Here is an 18,021-nt window from a genome sequence, read left to right as displayed (position 1 = left end):
AGTTCAGCTAAAAGAGCTGATTAAAATTTAAACAAAACTAGCTTGTTTTAACGGAATAAATAAAATAAAGTAAAACAAAAGTTAAAGAGTGGTAAGAAATTAATTAAATATTTTATTGGATACAAAATGTTAAAAAAAATAAATATAAAGAGAGATGGGTTAGAAACGGTCTACTTACAACTAAATTGTGATTAGTTTAAATATAATCAAATAGAATACCGTTAAATTATTTAAAAACATATTTTTGAAATTTTATTTTCAAATCGATTTGAATTGATATCGATTCTTAGTGTGGCCCACGCTTAAAACGCTTTTTGCCATCAGCTGACTGCAAAAATAACAACAATTCTGTTTATTTCGCAGCAAACAATAGAAGCACACACACACACACAACCAAAGCGTCAACAAAAACAAATTGCTAAAATTATTAAAATAATAATAAACAAAAAAGTACAAGACCAGCCCCGAACAAAATGTCGCCCTGAAACCTGTTGTTGCTGCCCCACGAAAATTGCAATTTTCTTCGGTGAGTGGATATGGTTAATAAATTATACACTTTACACTTGGTAAACCCCAAATACTAGATGCGGTCTAGCTATGAATAATGAAATTTGGTGCTGCGCAGTTGATAAATAGAAGTTGGTTCGGTTCAAGTGTTAAGTATTCTATATGTAAGGTACTGCATTTTCTGATAAGGTGGCAAAGAAGATGGTCTCCTCCTCCTGGTTTCCATAGTTTCGAGCTTATCTCGGATCCACTGGCCGTTACAGACACGCTCCACCGCCAGCTGTTTACTCGGCTGGAGCTCCCCTGAGACACCACCGAACCCACACTATCATTTTACCGGCTTGGCAACCCGAAAGCTGTCCAGATGCAATGCCACCGATCCGATCCGAACCGATCCGCTATAAATAGCAATCTTAATAGTTTTCCCGCAACAACAACCAAAGTTTCCACTCCACTCTGCACCGAATTATCAACATCACCGGCCTCTGGGCAAATAAGCAATCATCGTGGCCTCTTCCTCCCACTACCACTCCACCTCCTCATCCTCCTGATCACCCCACGTAATCTCACGCACAAAAGAGGTGCAGTCAGGCCTCCATAAGACGATCTTTAAAACTTATTTAAGCCTTTGTGTCAATATCTAAATTCTGGTCTTCTTAACCAAAAAGTCTAAAATGCCTTGAGGTTCCACTTCAAAAACACGCTATTATATGATTATAATAGCTTGAAATGTGAAATATTATATCTATCTTTTAGTATCATACCTGAAAAAAAATTTCTAGATTATCCTACCAAATCCACTTATCCCTACAAATAACAATAAGAAGGTTTGGTAGGGTAAGAAATCTAGAAATCTACTTTCCCAGGTTGGTATATTTGTATAGAGTAGTAATATAATCTATACTAAACGCACAACACATAACATTGAAACAACTTGTTTTCATAACACGTTTTAATTAGAAATTCACCCGGTTTTTCTCTGAATTCCTGGAAGTATCACTAATAACTTACTTAAAACTATACAAAAAATCCTATCTACCCATATCTGTATAATTATTTATTAATTTGCCAATTCTGAAAACCATAAAACATACTTCAGAAATAAATACTTACATTCATATCCACCACTTGAAACTCTTGTAAGAAAGATTACGTTTTCGAGTGCAGAAGTACGACTGTATTTACTGACTTTGCTTTGTAATTACAGCTGGCGTTCTCCTTCGATCGCCGCGTTCAGTTTGGTCTCATCGCTCCAAGCGTCCACAACGTTACGTTACCCGATGCCCAAGAAGTTGCTGGCCAGCCGGAGCAGACTCTTCGACGAGCCCGTTGGAAGGCGACTGTGATTATCTGTGATTCTCCATGGCCGGTATGGAGGTGAAGGTGGAGGAGGAGCAGCTACTGCTGGATACCCTGATCGGACTGTGGAGCCAATATCTCCAGGCCTCGGAGCTCGAAGATGCGAGTGTCAAGGTCTGTGTGTTTCTCCTTCGCCCATTGATATTCCCAGGTCTTATCGCTGTTTGCCTTTCTTGTTTTCCTATCCACAGGACCACTGGCTCTGGCTGTTGCTGTACAACTTTCAGTTTCTGGACGATAAGACCTTGGAAGATGCCTGGCTTAATAGGTAACGTTATCAGAAAAAGGAGCTTAGGTTACAGGTGTTGTGAAAAATTAAATGGGTATCTTTAATTCAGAACTAGGAACCAAACATAACAATTACTTGATTTTCTAGTTAATACGTTTTACATTTATATTCTTTTTTAGCCACTTCAACCTGATGCCCGAAGAGCTCTGCTCCTATTTGTTGGAACAGGTCTATCAAATCATCAGCGAGGCGAAGAGATCTCAAATCAGCAGTCCGGTGGAGGAACCGGAGCAGCAGGACAAGTGCATCAAGCAGCTGCGCAAGCAGCATAATCTAGCCCAGGTTTGGCCCAAGTAATTCCCATTTTTCCAAACTTGTATAATATGTTTATACTTATTCTCACAGTTAATACTCAGCACTCCCAGTGATTGCAACAAAATTCTTGCCCTGCGGACATTTCTCACCGATGAGTTGGGCCATCACTTGTTAGCGTTTCTCCTGCGCGTGGATATAAAGGTAAGTTCAGTAAGATACATTTAGAAATTTTGTTATGGAATCTAATATTCCTATTAAATAATTTGCATTTCGTTATTTAAATTTAATGAACTATCCTCCTTCGCCCACAGCACATTGCTTCCCAGAAGAGCCTGTGCCAGCTGTGCATCAACCTGTTCCCCAACTGCAAGTGGAGCCCGTCCAACGAGCCCCTGGTTGCCCTGACCAGCATTTCCCAGTTCATCGGCAGTTTCTACCTCAATTCGCAGAGCAAAAAGCTACGACGACAGCAGCCGCAAAGAAGTCAATTACCCAATCACATATCCAAAGCCATCGAATCGAATTTCGAGGATTTTCAAAGGACAACGAAGAGCAGCGATGAACTGGCCCTGTTGCTCATCCAATTGCTCACCAGGTGTGTAGATGCCGAGCAGGAGTCCCAGTTGAGTGTCACGGTTCACAACTTTGCCCTGGGACACTTGTGTGCGACCTTGGATCACGATGCATCCGATGACAACGATGAGATCATCAAGTTTGAGCTCCTGCAACTGATAGCCCACTGTGTGAACAACTTTTACATGTTGGAGCAACAGCAACCGAATGTCCACGATTTCAATAGCAATTTCGGGCAGCTCCTCTACGCACTGACCGCCAATCGAAGGAGTCCTCTGCTGGCCCATGGAGTACTGTACATAATGTTCGGCACGCTCCACAATCTGGTGGAAAATGGCGTGCGAGAGCTGAATCAGATCGATGTGAAAAACTTTGATGCCTGCTTTGAGGTTCTCCAGGAGGCAGCGAAATCAACGAACTTCTCCACCACCATATTCCTGCATATTTACAAGATGCTGCTGCGGCTGACGGATAACCTTTCCCGCCAGGAACAGCATCTGCAGAGTCTCATGGAGAGTAGTGCATCCACCGCTTTGCCCAAGCAACAGCAGCAACATCCACGACATAAAAGGCAACGGAACAGTCAACTTCATTGCTCGGGAGCCAGTTCCCTGAGCTGCTATTTCCAGGGAAAACTCTATCACCTCCTGCCCAGCTTGGAGGAGGAACTCCAGGAGCACAGTGTAAGGAGTCTCCTCCGAACTGGAAGCTGTTGCTGCCACTATAATGCCAGGAACTACGCAACCTGCCTGCAACTGGCCACCCAACTAACCAGCAGTTATCAAAAGTGTGCCTACAAGTTTCTGCACTACAGTGTCCTGCACACCATCTTCGTGAAACGGAACCCCCAGGGCTGTCCAGGATGCGAGGATAAGCTGAAGTCGGCTGTGTTTCACATGGATCTGCTGAACATATACAAGGAGAACTACAAAGCCCTGCTGAACACCCCCGCCATGTTGCTATTCCTGAAGCACTTGAAACACATCGCCTATTTGCTATCCTACGACTTGGCATCTGGTATCCTAGCGGAGGTGGCCCTGCCCATTTTCAGGCAATATAAAGAGCTGATTGAAAGCAGGGATACTTTAAGGAGGAATAGCAAAGTGACTCCACTCCAGTTGCCCAGCAGATTGGAGAACTACAGAGCTCTGCACGAATGTTTGAGCATCTTTGTGATGTACCTGAGCGACATTCGCCTGGTTAAAGCTTTCTACAACGAGGAGAACATCCGCTATATGCAGGATCTACTAACCATTCCCGAACTCCAGCGGGGAGTATGCGATCTCATCAAGGTGGGCATCGATAACATAGCGTTTTTGGGCGAGAACAGCCAGGAACAGATCACCTTGAGCAGGAGACTTATCCAATTGCAGCTGAATAGCAGTGACCGGGCATCTCAGCTCTTTCAGGCTCTGCTGCACAAGTGTTCCAAGAGCTCGCGCTGCAAATTCTGGCTAGATGAGGTCGCCAATCCTGTCAAGCTCGAGGGTCACAAGCCAGCGGATATACTCTACATAACGGCCTTGCAATGGACCCTGAACTTCGAGCTGCTGAAGACAAGTCAGTTGTTTTATAACGAATTTGCCAAAATATACTCGATACCCGTGGAAATGCTGGACAACGAGGATGACGATGAGGTGGAGACGCCGACGGGCGAGCAGCTTCCGGAGGAGAGGAAGCTGCGGCATGGGGATAAAAACATCGTTGACATTTTGAAGCTTAACTACAATGCTCTCGGTTGTTTCCTCATGCTGCCGAAAGCCACAATGGGGGCAACCACATCGTCCACCGCAACCACGCCCACCGCTGGCATTTGCGGCTCAAGTTCATTGGAAACCTTGGTGTCGCAGCTGCCTCTCGGTGGTGGCTCCACCTCAGTCTCGGTCACAACGGCAGCCAGTTCGGACTACGCGGATTCTCCTCTGGATTACGCATCGGTGATCGATAGCTACGATAATTACATGACCACGCCCTCGTTCCTGCAGCAGCTCCGCTCCTGCGAACCGGATGAGAGCATAGTGCTCTTCGACATCCGTGGCAGTCAGCCCAGTAAAGATTGCCACAACAATGGATCCGTGATCCTTTCCAGCGAAGAGGAAGTCGCGGCTGCCAATGGCATAATCAACAAACTGTTCAGCATTGTGGGATCTCTATTTGGCGGAAATCCCGGAGGCGCCGGAGGTGCCAACACTCCGACAAGTGCTAATATTGATGCGGATTTATTCTGCCTGTACGAGCCCAACGGCGAATGCAAGAAACTCTTGCTCAAACTCTTCGAGGCAACCATGGCCATCTGCATCAAGGGTTTCCAAAACGAAGAAGGTAAGTGTCAGAGATTGTTCGGTTGAATACCTTTTGGGAAAAACAAAAGAGGGTATATTAAATATGGGGATGGATATGTGGGAGAGATCAGAGATTTACAGTTTATCGAAAAAATATTCGCCAAGACCAACAAATATTCGATTTCTGGCAACCGTTTTCAATAACAAACCCATGATTCATTTAAATATTTATTTTATTTTATGAGTAAGGTTTTTTTAATTATAAATTTTTTATTTCTAAATATCAATAGAACACAATACTGTGATAAATAATTTATCATGTTTTTTATGCCTCAAAAAATAAATTATAGATTAAAATTTGTATTTCAAAATGAACCAGATCATTACTTTACATAAAGTAAGCATTATAGAACATATAAAAACAATTTATAATATTATCAATAAATGTGTCGTACTCCTCTAAGAAATCTAACGTAATATCGCGTATTTTTATTACGTTTTTAGACGCCAAACTTAAAATATATATTTTAGACCCTTGATTCAGTTCCATAAAATACTCGATTAGATTCTTCAGAAGAAGGGTATTAAAAACTAAAGGGCATTACTGGCCTGTTATATCCGCCCATCTGTTGGGCTCCTCGGCATTCCACTAATGCGTTGCCAATAGGCAGCAGTCAATAGACACAGCACAACAGTCGAGCACTCAGTAGAGGGCTCTCGGGGAAGCCCTAGAAGTGGGACAAGAACAAGGCACCCACATTCACCTCCAATCCAGCTCTGGATTCTAGATTCTAGACTCTGGCTAATAACGGGGCGTTGTGGTTGTGATTGCGGCTGCGGACTAGGAGAGTTAATTATAAGCCAGCTAGGCAGACGGTTAGTCAGTCGGTCGGCTGGAGAATAATACGCGGCATTTACAAGGCATTCTGCCTGCTGGGATTGAATTTCTGGGTACACAAGTTACAACATCGCAGATACAGAAACAGATACGGATAGAAAAAACACACAGATAGGCAACGAAACGAGATACATTCCAGCCAAGAGCCGACAACACTTTTGCTTTGGCGCTCGTCCAGCGCTGACGACTTGCTCCAGTTTACGGAAGATAGACTTGGGTTATCAGTCAGTCACCATCATCATCATATCTCCCACTAATCCCCGGCTTATCTACCTTTCTTCACAGTGGAGAAGATGCAGAAGCACCTGCGCAAGCTGCGAGCTATTATTCTGAACCATGCCACGGACAATTGGTCGGAACATGGGGATCAGCATGCCCGGGATAATGCGGTGATCCAGACCCTGCAAACCTTGCTAAAGATTGCCGAGCTGTCAAGCACCCACCAGGAACCGGCGGGCGTGGTCAGCAGTCCATCGGCGGACTCCCAGCAGCCCAGACCACGTGCCAGATCTTTCAACAGCGGCAGCGTGGAGCTGCCTAGATTGCAGCCCGTCAAGCTGCCGGCCAAGAACTCCCTGGCCACGCCGCCCACGCCCAGGAGGAGACCCAATTCCAGTGAGATGAATGCGGGAGTGGGAGTCGATGCGGATTACTTCTCCACCCGCGCCTCCTTGAGCTGTGCCGCCGACAGTGAACTAGAGCTCAGCGAGAATGAGCACGAGTTTTACCTCACCGCCGACGAGGGCTACGAGGCGGATGGCGAAATCGCTGACCTCAGCGAGTCCGAGTGTGAACTCAATGGCGGCGTAATGGCAGCCAACGAATCTTGGACCCCGTTTCAGCCATCCTCCCGATATCGAACCCACATCATGCACCAAGGCCTCAGCCAGCTGGTGGTGCAAATGCTTGCTGAACTATCCCTCCTCTGCGTCAAGCAGCCAAATGGATGGACTGAGAGTCTAACCCAGTTGGCGAATCGACTGTTCGTGATCAGGGATTATCTCGGAGGACCTCTGTGCCTGCTCAAGGGATTCTCGCCGATCCTGAGCTGCAGCGATCCCAGATTAAGAGGTGAGCTGGTAATTTCCAATAGGGACTCCAGAAAAGAAACCGTTCTCTCAATCAGTTCAATCTTAAATTCGAGAAGAATTGTTCTTGGTTTTCGAGACGTCTTTCTTCTTTAAATGCAAAATCGATACCGCTTTCTTATCTACTTGAACCACGCATCATCCAGAAGAAAAACTCAAGAGAACATTCGTATTGAGACGAATAATAATAATAATAATATTTTAAACTCAATGATCATCTCTTCCAGAACTCCAACAATCGATCCTGGAGTTGGTTACCCACCTGAACACCCCAGAGGTGCTGCAATGCTACTACTCCATTCTGGCCTCTAGACAACCTCCAGTGGATCTGCTGATGCGCCACATGCACCACATCTCCTCTGGTTCGCTGCGCAAGATTCAGCCCTGCATGGAGCTGGACTTTCCCATCACCACGGATGGCAAGATTGTGATCACCTCGGAGCCGCTGGTCAGCGAGCAGATCGAAAGGGTGCGACTGCATCACCAACAGTGCCAAACGAGTACGCTCTTCACCCGGGCTGCCTGCATCTTGCCGGTGACCCAAACACGCCTCTGGCAGCCAGATGGCTTGACCTTGTCCCTCTGGTTGGAGTTGAGGGGTCAGCAGATGCATCGCAGCTCCATGCAGTTCAACGATGATGAGACGCGCTATTCTGGAGAGGATTTAACAGTGAGTTGACTATCTAATCTAAGTTAATCCAGTATATAACTCATCTCCTTTCCACTTTAGAAACTCCACCTGCTCTCCTTGGGAACCAACCAAGCAATGGTAAGTATATACATCAGCCACAACATGCAGCTGATCTTCGAGTTGGTCAAACCAAATGAGCAACTAGCTCCGCTGCGAGTGGAGGAACATATGGAGGCCAGTGCGGATACGGCTTCGGTGATTTCAGCCAACACACAGGCGGCCAATGGAGGAACCATTCGACAGGCCCTAAAGCAAACCAAGCTGGCACTGCTCAACAGCTTCGGGCAGATGCACTTGCTTAATGGCCACCAGTCCTCGCCGGATTCGTCAGGCGGTTACTTCGAGGGCTCAGCCGTGCAGCTGCAGCATTTGCGTTTACCACGGCACAAGTGGATGCACTTGGTCTTCGGTCTACAACAGCAAGCAGATGCCGTGGAGATCAGCATATTCCTGGATGGTCTGGAGCAGCATACCATGCGCTTGCCCTTCCACAATCTCCGCCAGCTCACGCGGGTGCACAGCTTCCAGTTGCTTGCTCTGGGCGAGGGACAACCGACCAGGAGTCCCGGCTGCAGCAACTCCTCCTCGCGATCCACTCTGGATGGCTCTGCCCCCCGCTATGCCATATCGAATGTGATCCTCTTCAAGCGACGGCTGGTTGATCCCCTGCTGATGATGAATCTCACGGCCATGGGACCGGACTTCACCGAGTTCACCCAGTGCCAGGTGGCCAACTGGAAGCCCAACTATGGGTTTGTCAGCCTGGGCAAGCTGGCTTCCTCGAATTTCGGCAACCATTTGGACTGCATGCGTCAGTTAAGGCAATCCAGAGTCCTGGTGTACACGGCGCAGCAGCCAGATCTGGTGATGAGCTACGATGCTAGCCAGGAACTGGACATGGCCTGCTATGGACAGCCCCATGGGCACATGCTCTACGGGGAGCTGCAGCAGCACCAGCCCCAGACGCTCCAGTCGGCTACTTCCCTCAGTGGAGGACTCTCCACACTTCTATATCTCTTTGCCAGGGTGAGTTTTATTGTGGTCCTCTCAAGGGTCCTTTAACAACCTCCTCTCGTTACAGATTGTCGAACTCACTGGCAATTCAAATACCCAGGCTTTGGGTCTGGATCTGCTGCTCCAGGTAGCCCATTCGGATGCTCAGCTATACACGGAGTTCCAGCGTCAGGATTACCTGGCTCTTATAGGCTACGTGATCAAATCGGAGAAGTGCTGCAAGGATGTCCAGCTACTCCGGAGCATTGTAAACAATGCCTGCTCCCAGGTGCTGATCAGCCGGAAGGGAGATTCCCTGAATGTGAATGACAACACGATGGCCACCTTGGTTTATCCCCGTCTGCTGCTGGCCGTGCTGCAGCGATACTCCGACTGGCATCGCTCCGGGGCCACCCACTCCGATGTCCTGGACATGCTTTTCCGCTGCATTTTGGGTCTCACCCGGGACAAACATCCGCAAAGGGATTTCAACATGGAACAGCTGCAGAATTCCGGCTTGCTGGGAGCACTCCTCAATCTCTGCAAGGTATATGTGATAGAGTCACCCAGCCCGGTTCAGATTTCACCCTACGCCGCCGAGTGCCTCGTCCAGATTCTGGCTGTCTTCGCAGGATCGCCTCCCGACTCCTCCATGCTGGATGAGATCATGAAGCTGCTCTTGCTTCTTCACAAGCCCAGTGAGTGTTATGTGACCCACGACCGCACGCACTTTTACTTCCTCCTGACGGCTCAGCAACCGGCCAAAGAGCGATCCCTAGTGGCAGCCAATCTGAGCAGGGTAACTACTTCCCTGCGGAGGCAATTGCATCCTCAGCCGCAGGACCTGGATCCTGAGCGGGCAGAGAGAATCAAGAAATTGAGACGCCTCCATGCCAACACATCGGGTTACAGGAAAGCCGTCAACGACTTCGAGGAGCAACTGGAACAGATGGCCGACTGCTCCAATCTCAACAAGACTGCCTTGAGACTTCTCAGCCCCGTGGAGGCCACTCGTTGGCGTTTGAAGTTCAAGCGACGACATCCCACCAGTGCCAACAGTCCCAAGAGGAGTAGTCCGCTGAAGATTGCCAGAAGGCGCATCCATCCACATCTGCATCTGGGCAAGATCTGGCAGCCATCGGGTCACAGTACGCCCAGCTCGGGTCACTCATCGCTGCCGAATAGGAAAACGGACTTTTACGATCAGCAGGGGATCATCAGGCTGCAGCAACGCCTCCTAATTCTCCTGAAGGACTTCCTGTGCCTGCTACCTGATTCCTCGGTGGATGTGGTCACCCGTCACTATGTGAAACTGGAATTGCTCCTGGTTCTGGCTAACCAACGCAGCTGCGCCGTTCGCCAGGCCATCATCCAGCTGCTGGGTGTGCTGACAAAGCGTTTGGCCAGTGGTGAACTAAACGCCGCCGCCAAGTTGATGTATCCCCTGCACTTGGCCAATCAGTTGACCATACACGGATGTGATACAGGCATGTTTGAGGCCTGCCTGGCGTGGATTAGCGGTATGCATGGCAGCCTGACGGATGTGCTGAGCGGCGAAACTCCTCTAAGGATTCGTCAACGCTTTGGACTCCAATCCCTTCTGGCCATCGCAGAGGGAGCGGAACCACAAAGAGTGTTTAAAGCCCTTCTACGTCTTTATCTGCAGGTGAGTTAAAAATACCCCAATTTACCTACTTTATAATCCTTCTTTAACCTCCCTATTCCAGAATCCCGATGATCAGACATGTCTGATTGAGGCAGGACTCCTGCAGTGTTCGGTAAAGGCGCTTTACAAGATCTACTCCTTGCGCCTGGGTCAATCCAATGCGGATGAGTCTATTGTGGAACTACTGGCAAATCTTGGGGAGCGGGCTCTGCGATCTGTGGGACAGATAAATGTGGGTATTTAAGAGATAAACAAAGTGGTATCACTTTGACATATATTCCTACCTTAATTATTTTCCTCCAGCTCGTTTGGGACATCCTAAACCTACTGGCCTTCTACCAGGACAAGCAACCGCAGCTGATCATGCGCAGTTTTCGCACTGCCCAAGCTCAACTCCAGCTGGAGTGGCTCACGAAGTTCTTTGAGCCCAACAGTTTTCGGATTGCCATGACCAATAATTCCCCACTGAGTCCCACGGAGTTGCGCACCCGGGTAGAGCTGCTCATCGATCGCTGCACCCAATTCTTTACCGTAGGCGTGGGCCAGACCACCGGACCCACCTATGTGGCCAGTTCCCAGGAGCTAGCTCTCTTCCAACTGCTCGTTTCCTATGGGATCTCGACCAATCAGCGGTGCAACAACTTCATCGCGTGGGGACTGCAACCTTCGCGACCTCGGGATCTGCGCTCCTACATTGTGGATGCCTTGTGGCGATCCCAACAGGACGAATTCCAGCGGGCTATCATCTGCGATGGCAAGATGATCAAAGCGCTACTCTGGCTCTCTTTGCTGGAGGACATGGCGGAGCCCATTGAAAACCTGCAGAGACTCTGTAACGCTTTGGGCATCAAGGAGAATGACTCCTCATGGAATCTGGTCCATGAACTGGATCGGCTCGATCAAAATCGCAATAATATGGCGGCCAAGCAGAAGACAATGCTGGAGAAGACCGTCTACAGATTTGAGCCACTGGTTCAGCACTGCATAGAGTCATCCATGGTGACCACGAGGAAAGTGGCAGAACTGCAGGTTAGTTGAGAACAGGGAGAACATCTGACAGATACTGATATTGCCCTCTTTGATCCCCTCCAGAATGCTGAACGCAAGGCCCTGATGTGTCACATGAAAGTCTACGATGATACCTATACCTACACCAAGTGGTTGGAGATCATTCGTCGCATGACGCATGAGGGTGCCCCCTGGCACTCTGCTGAGAGGGCTGAATGGTAAGAGAATACTAAAATCGATCAAAGACTTTAACTAAACCTAAACCCACGCCCTAGCTCCTGGGAACTTGACGACACCGAGGGACCCTCTCGAGTTCACACCCGTCTACGACGCTGCCACCTGGACATCGATCGACGCTTCTTTATGAACGAATACCGACCGGGCCAGGGACAACGCGAGGATCTGGAGCCGTACATAAGACCTCTGGACTACCTTATAGCCAGCTACGATCAACAGTTGAATATATCGCTCAACTCCCAAATCCTGTACAACTTCGCAGCCAAATTTCTGCCCGTGGACGGGGAGATCGAGGGCGAGATCATCATCACCGATCTGAAGCTCTACTTCCTGGCCACCTACCGGTGTCGGTACTTCAACGTCAACTGTGATATCGCCAACATAACAGAGATCTGGCTGAAGCGCTACCAGCACCAGGAGACGGCCTTCGAGATCCTGCTGGACACCAACAAGTCGCTGTTCTTCTCGCTGCAGAACGCCGACGACTGGAAGATCATGCGCGAGGTATTCTGTGATAAAATCGTGGCCACACCGGATCAGGCCAAGGTGCTGGCTATCACCCAGCAGTGGCGCGAGGGTCTCCTTACCAACTGGGAGTATCTAATGACCCTGAATCAAATCGCCGGACGCACGTACAACGATCTCATGCAGTACCCAGTGTTTCCCTGGGTGCTGGCCAACTACAACTCGGAGATTTTGGATCTCCGGGAGGCGCATAACTTCAGGCGGCTAGGACGACCCATTGCCGTGCAGCTGGAGGAGAATGAAAAGCACTACATCAGCAACTACACGGTGGGTGATCTCAAATCTTATTTCTTCAGAAACTGACCTAAATCTGTGTATCCTTGCAGTATATTGACAGTACCAACACAACGATGGGCTCCCTGATCCTAAAACCATATCACTACAGTTCTCATTACTCGAATTCCGGCACTGTACTCCACTTCCTGGTGAGGGTTCCACCGTTCACCAGCTATTTTCTGCGCTACCAGGACAACGATTTCGATCTGCCGGATCGCACGTTCCATGCTCTGAACACCACTTGGTTGCTGGCCAGTCGGGATAGTCCCACGGATGTGAAGGAGCTTATTCCGGAGTTCTTCTGCCTGCCGGAGATGTTCGAGAACTTCGAGCGTTTCAAATTCGGCTGCCGACAGAACGGCGAACGGGTGGAGGATGTCTCGCTGCCGCCCTGGTGTCAGCGGGACTCCCGGCTCTTTGTGCTCATCCATCGTCAGGCCTTGGAGTCAGAACTGGTGCGGAATCAGATTCACAACTGGATAGACCTGATCTACGGATATAAGCAGAGCGGGGAGAGCGCCGTGGAGGCCATCAATGTGTTTCATCCAGCGGTGGGTTACCATAAGGTAACTTAGCATAGTTATTTATCTATATTTTATCTTCCAGACCTATGCCGTATTCCTGGACTCAGAGATCAGCGATCCCATCGAACGAGAAGCCGTTAAGACTATGGTGAAGACATATGGTCAGATGCCTAGGCAGCTCTTTAAGTCACCACATCCGGCAACCAAGGCGCTGGACTACTCGTTAGTGGACAAACCAATAGTGTCCACCGTACGGGGTCTGCGCTGGGGCGTCTATGTGGGATCGCCGCAGCTGAAGGCTCCCTCCTGGGCGAACATACACAAGATACCCGGCACCGAGCACCTGGTGAGCTTCAGCAACACCAACGTGGTGTATGCCCTGCCGGCGAGGGCAAGTGTGATGCAGGGAGCCGAGCCGGACACGTATAACGTGATCTCCTGGGGCTACGACGATCGCATTGTGAGAATCCAACCACTCAACAAGCCACAGGCCAAGCCAAAAAACCTGGTGCACAATGGAACCTTCGACGACATCACTGCCTGTGGCTGCGATGTGAACTCGAACCAGCTTTGGTTCGGCCACAAATCGGGAAGAGTAAGTGTGTACAAGTGCATGGGAGGAACGGACTCCCAGCAGCGAGCCTCGGCCAAGAGCAGGCAGAGCTATGCCCGCGGCTTCAGTTTGTCCTACAACTCGGCTTTCCGGAAGATGACCAGCAAGGGAATAACAGGAGGAGGAGGTGGATCTGAGAGGTTGGATGAGGCGGGAAATCTACACCCAACCAATTCCGCCTCCTCAGTCAACTCCTCAAGCAATTCCTCCGGCAGCGATGCCTTCCAGCGGGACGGAGCCGATCTCAACTGGCTGGGACCCACGTTGCTGGTGCGGCACACCGACGAGATCACCTGCATCACCCTCTCCGTTGAGTTCAAGATTGCGGTGACGGCTGGACGTGATGGCCTAGCCGTTATCTGGGATCTTAACGAGTAAGTTAACATTTGAGTGTGGTTTGGAAATATTTACTTATGATATTTCTTTAGTTGGAGCTATGTGCGAACTATTGCCCGGCCAGCAGAGATCCATCAGTCGCCCATAACCCATGTGGCCATCAGTCCCACGCTGGGAGACATTGTCACCGTGCACACCTTGCCCCAGCCCTCAACGGATTCTAAGCCTGTGGTCGCTGCGATTAGGCCGAACTCCCTCAATATTGCCGACGAATGCTTCGAGGTCACGGAGGAGAACCTGGACGACTTTGTCAATGTGAATGTGAATCCGAATGGCAAGTCCATCTTGCGGCTGCATTCGGTGAACGCGCGGTATGTGCAGCATCTGGTGCACGAGGACCGCATCCTGGCCGTCTGCTACTCGTACATCAAGGAGGGAGTGGGCGTGAATGTGATAGCCACCGCCGTGGAGGGAGGATTTGTGCGCTTCTGGTCCAGCTGGAACCTGAGCTTTGTCAGTGAGCTGACCACAGGCACTTCGCCCATTCGGAGGTAAGATAAATTTAGCTTAAGATCTGTAAAAAATCAATGTACTATCTCGTTTACCCCCACAGCATTTGCTACTCCACACATCAGCATTTGGTGGTGCTAACGCGAGAGTCCCACATCCAAGTTTGGGAGTCGGAGGGTCTCTACGGGAATGCCCCAAAGTTCCCGCAGATCGTCTACAAATGAGGTCAATGGGAATTGAATCGGATCGACATACTCAATAACTCAACTCAAAGCATATCAATGACAGACACATAAAAAATCTTTAAAAGCAGCTGAATCAAAGAACAAATTTTGGTCCGGTCAGACGGTGAATGTTTCCTTCTTAAAGATATCAAACTAAAACATTCGCTTGCGACCGCCTCGAAATTGATATATCAGAAAGACTATAAGATTCCTAGGCTAGGTCTCATAGAGCTGTAAAATACACCTTTTGTACCAAAACTTTTTATTATTATTTAACTTTCGTATTTTGTTTTTCCCGTGCCGCATGGAAAAATGCCCGCGCTGCCTTCAATTGTTGATATTATCAAATAAACAATCGTATTTTGCAAAAAATCTTAACTATTTACTTATTGAGTTCCTAAGTAAGAATATAAAACTACAATGTACATCGTAGTGGCTGCTGAATGGGGGATGGGGACTAATACTTATCGAACTATGGATGTTACTTAATACAATATTACTTATCGAGAGCTTCTCTTGCTGTCAACACTTCCAGGGCGGAGGCTTGCTTCCGCCACTTGTGCCTTTTGGTTTGCTTTGCTTGCTGCCCTGTTTGGTCGTCATGGCCAGGATCTCATCCAGTTTGTCGAAATCACTGGGCGACTTGCTGAGGAGCAGCTCAATGTAGGCCTGCAGCTTGTCCATCGGCGAGGGCGGATCCCGCTTGCCCACCACATCCAGGTTGTTTTTCTCCGTGCTGTTGCTGCGCTGCGATTTACTGGTCTTGGGTGTCTCTGGATACATGCGGGCATTGTTAAGCTCCGGAGATTCCCCCTCAGTGTCGCTGGCCTGCATCAGGGAGTTCTGATTGGGAGTGGTGAGGATGGCAAGAGCCTGCTGCCACTGGGCCTCCATCACTCCATGCAGCTTTTCCGCAATATCAGCACTGGGATTGAAAATATCTCTGTTTAATACTGGAACACCAGATTTCTTTTCATATCTTACCGCTTGGTCTTGTAACAGCTGAGCTTGAGGTCCATTTCATCAATCTTTTTGGAGGCATTCGCCAGCTGCAGGCGGTACAGCTCCACCTCTTCGTTGTGCTTCTCCTGGATAAGGTTCAGCTCCTGGTTATTCTTCTCGTTGATCATTTCGAGCTGCTTCACAGCCCGCTCGGCAATCAGTCTTTCCCGCTCGCGAGCTTCGCTCTTCAGATGCTCCTCGTTTTTGTCTAGCTGGTCCTGGAACTCCTGCATCTTTTTGGCCACCACGTTTTCCATTTGCTGTTGGTAGTACTGCTTGAGGGATTTCTGCTGTACTTCTAGCTTTTTTTTGAGATTGGTCTGCAAAGTAACGATATTAATTTATGGATGACTTTACTTTTTGGGGGCTTCAAGAACAACCTCAGTTTCGGTCAGATTAGCCAGCGTTTCTTGGAGGGATTTACGCTGGGTCTCCAAGGAGTCCGCTCTAGCTTTCTGCTTTTGATGATATTCCTGCAACATTTCCTTTTGGTGGTTAAGCGTGTTCTTGTCCTTCTCCAGTTCTTCTATGCGGGCTTTTAGCTGAAAAAAAAGTAAGGGCTTTAGAAATGGTCAACATTTGCTTTCTCGCTACCAATTTACCTTCTCCTGCTGGTAGTCTACCTTGGCAAACTTATCCCTCAGCTTGTTGAGCTCGGCGTGGGACAGCTCCTCCGCTCTCTTGCTGCTGGTTAGCTGCATTTCCATCTGCTCCAGCCTTTCGTCCCAATCTTTGGCATCTTGCCTGTGATGGTCCAGTTCCGCTTCCAGTTTATCATTCTTCTCCTGGAACTTGGTGGCCAAGTTGACAGCCTGCGACAACTCATGCTGCAGTGCTTCGATCTTGCCCTGAGACTCGCTCCTGTCCGCCTCCAGTCTGTGGAGAGCGTCCCGCAGTTGCTGAACCTCGTAGTTGAGACTCTGGGCCGTTTGTTCTGCCTCACTGAGTGCGGCATCCTTGGAGCGATCTACCTCGATGGCCACTGATATGCGCTGCTGGTACTCCAGTAATTGGGATTGCAGGGTGTGGACTGTTTTCTCCAGATGCTGCCTTCTGAGTTGTTCCTCCTTTAGGGAAGGACTGCAAAGGAGTCGGTTGGGAGAGTTGTTGTCCAGGACAGTTCTAGCCATGCTGCTCTTGCCCCAGAGGTCGCTGAGGCTGATGAGCTTGTTCTCATTAAGGCTATTTCGGGCACCTCTGGCTGGCTCCACTGAAGGAGCGCCGGAGGAGGAGGAGGCCAGCCTCATGCTGGGCAGAGATGTGGTCGCCGCATGACCCTCCTGCGTCAGCCGCTCGTTCCGGAGATGATCATCGCTGTGGTGATGCAGGTGGTGATCCTGTCGCTGTCGCCAGCGATGCGCATTGTTTTCGTCCAGGTAGTGATCGATCTCGAGGAGGATGTTGTCTTCCAGAGGCCGCTGGCGTAGGGGCTCCATTGAGGAGCCACTCTTCGGCGTGGAGTGCACCATACCATGGAGCTCTCTACTTGGCCAACCTGCTGCCGTGTTCCTCACCGTGTTCGTGGATATGGTGGATATGTCCGACGGCGGCTCCTCCGCGTCTAGTCCGATGTTCTGGAGCCGGGCATTTATGTGGTTCAGCTCCGACTTCTTGCTGGGATGCAGGAACTGGTATGCCGCACTTGTGGGCGCGGGCGGCGGGGGCATGGCCAGTGCATCTGCGGCAGCCGCGCCTGCGCTCATCTTGGCCTCCGCGCAGAAGTCGAAGTCTGGTGGTATCAGCAGCAAGAGATCGGTGTCGTCAGTGTCAGTATCACTCATTCCTCACACATGGTCGGAAATCCGCCTTAAATTTAAACCATATTCCTGGAAAACCCGCAAACAGATGGAAAACAAAAATTGGTTGTTGCTATAGTAATGGCACGACGCGTAAACATTGCACCTGGCAGTGTTGCCAATTTAGCTGGTTTTCCTCTTGATCTAGCTGTTTTCAATTGGAAAAAGCGCGGTAAATTGAAAATGGGCGGCTAGCGACTGGTGGCTGTTTTTCAAAGCAAAATTGGAGTAATTTAAGCCTATCGAAATCATCTCCTAACTTCATGATGCTTTGGCTTCATTTGTCCAATGTCTTTTATCTCTACTATGGTCAATTAAGTATAATTTAAATGAAATTCCATTAAAAATGGTTGTGGAAATCTATTGCTT

At 49.1% G+C, this 18,021-nt stretch overlaps 2 protein-coding genes across 2 annotated transcripts; one reads left to right on the top strand and one right to left on the bottom strand.

Annotated features, from left to right (window-relative positions):
* The first annotated feature begins 358 nt into the window (after window positions 1-358).
* On the top strand, window positions 359-15,226 carry mv (lysosomal-trafficking regulator mauve). Its single transcript, XM_017078361.4, has 18 exons — window positions 359-526; window positions 1,715-1,980; window positions 2,058-2,134; window positions 2,275-2,437; window positions 2,501-2,611; window positions 2,722-5,305; window positions 6,449-7,234; window positions 7,479-7,921; window positions 7,982-8,968; window positions 9,024-10,601; window positions 10,663-10,833; window positions 10,905-11,630; window positions 11,694-11,827; window positions 11,885-12,638; window positions 12,698-13,198; window positions 13,254-14,158; window positions 14,213-14,671; window positions 14,734-15,226. Exons 2-18 carry the CDS (start codon window positions 1,870-1,872, stop codon window positions 14,852-14,854), a joined length of 10,611 nt encoding a protein of 3,536 aa, XP_016933850.2. The 5' UTR covers window positions 359-526; window positions 1,715-1,869; the 3' UTR covers window positions 14,855-15,226.
* On the bottom strand, window positions 15,215-17,762 carry Cnb (centriole duplication and spindle assembly protein centrobin). The gene is made up of 4 exons (XM_017078362.4): window positions 16,459-17,762; window positions 16,237-16,398; window positions 15,839-16,176; window positions 15,215-15,779 (listed from the first exon to the last, which is right to left on the bottom strand). The coding sequence occupies exons 1-4, from the start codon at window positions 17,635-17,637 to the stop codon at window positions 15,377-15,379; spliced, it is 2,082 nt and encodes a 693-aa protein (XP_016933851.2). The 5' UTR covers window positions 17,638-17,762; the 3' UTR covers window positions 15,215-15,376.
* Between the last annotated feature and the right edge of the window lie 259 nt (window positions 17,763-18,021).

This window comes from Drosophila suzukii, chromosome 3, assembly GCF_043229965.1.
Source record: "Drosophila suzukii chromosome 3, CBGP_Dsuzu_IsoJpt1.0, whole genome shotgun sequence".
NCBI classification, from domain to species: domain Eukaryota; kingdom Metazoa; phylum Arthropoda; class Insecta; order Diptera; family Drosophilidae; genus Drosophila; species Drosophila suzukii.
The sequence above is the reverse complement of the archived record's forward strand: the minus strand, read 5'-3'. Positions and strand labels throughout refer to the sequence as shown.

Coding starts and splice junctions, on each gene's coding strand:
- mv (XM_017078361.4), top strand. CDS start 1,870: ATGGCCGGTATGGAGGTGAAGGTGGAGGAGGAGCAGCTACTGCTGGAT. Junction 2,612..2,721: donor TCCTGCGCGTGGATATAAAG/GTAAGTTCAGTA, acceptor CTTCGCCCACAG/CACATTGCTTCCCAGAAGAG. Junction 8,969..9,023: donor TTCTATATCTCTTTGCCAGG/GTGAGTTTTATT, acceptor CTCTCGTTACAG/ATTGTCGAACTCACTGGCAA.
- Cnb (XM_017078362.4), bottom strand. CDS start 17,637: ATGAGTGATACTGACACTGACGACACCGATCTCTTGCTGCTGATACCA. Junction 16,399..16,458: donor TAGACTACCAGCAGGAGAAG/GTAAATTGGTAG, acceptor CTTTTTTTTCAG/CTAAAAGCCCGCATAGAAGA. Junction 16,177..16,236: donor CTAATCTGACCGAAACTGAG/GTTGTTCTTGAA, acceptor GTTACTTTGCAG/ACCAATCTCAAAAAAAAGCT.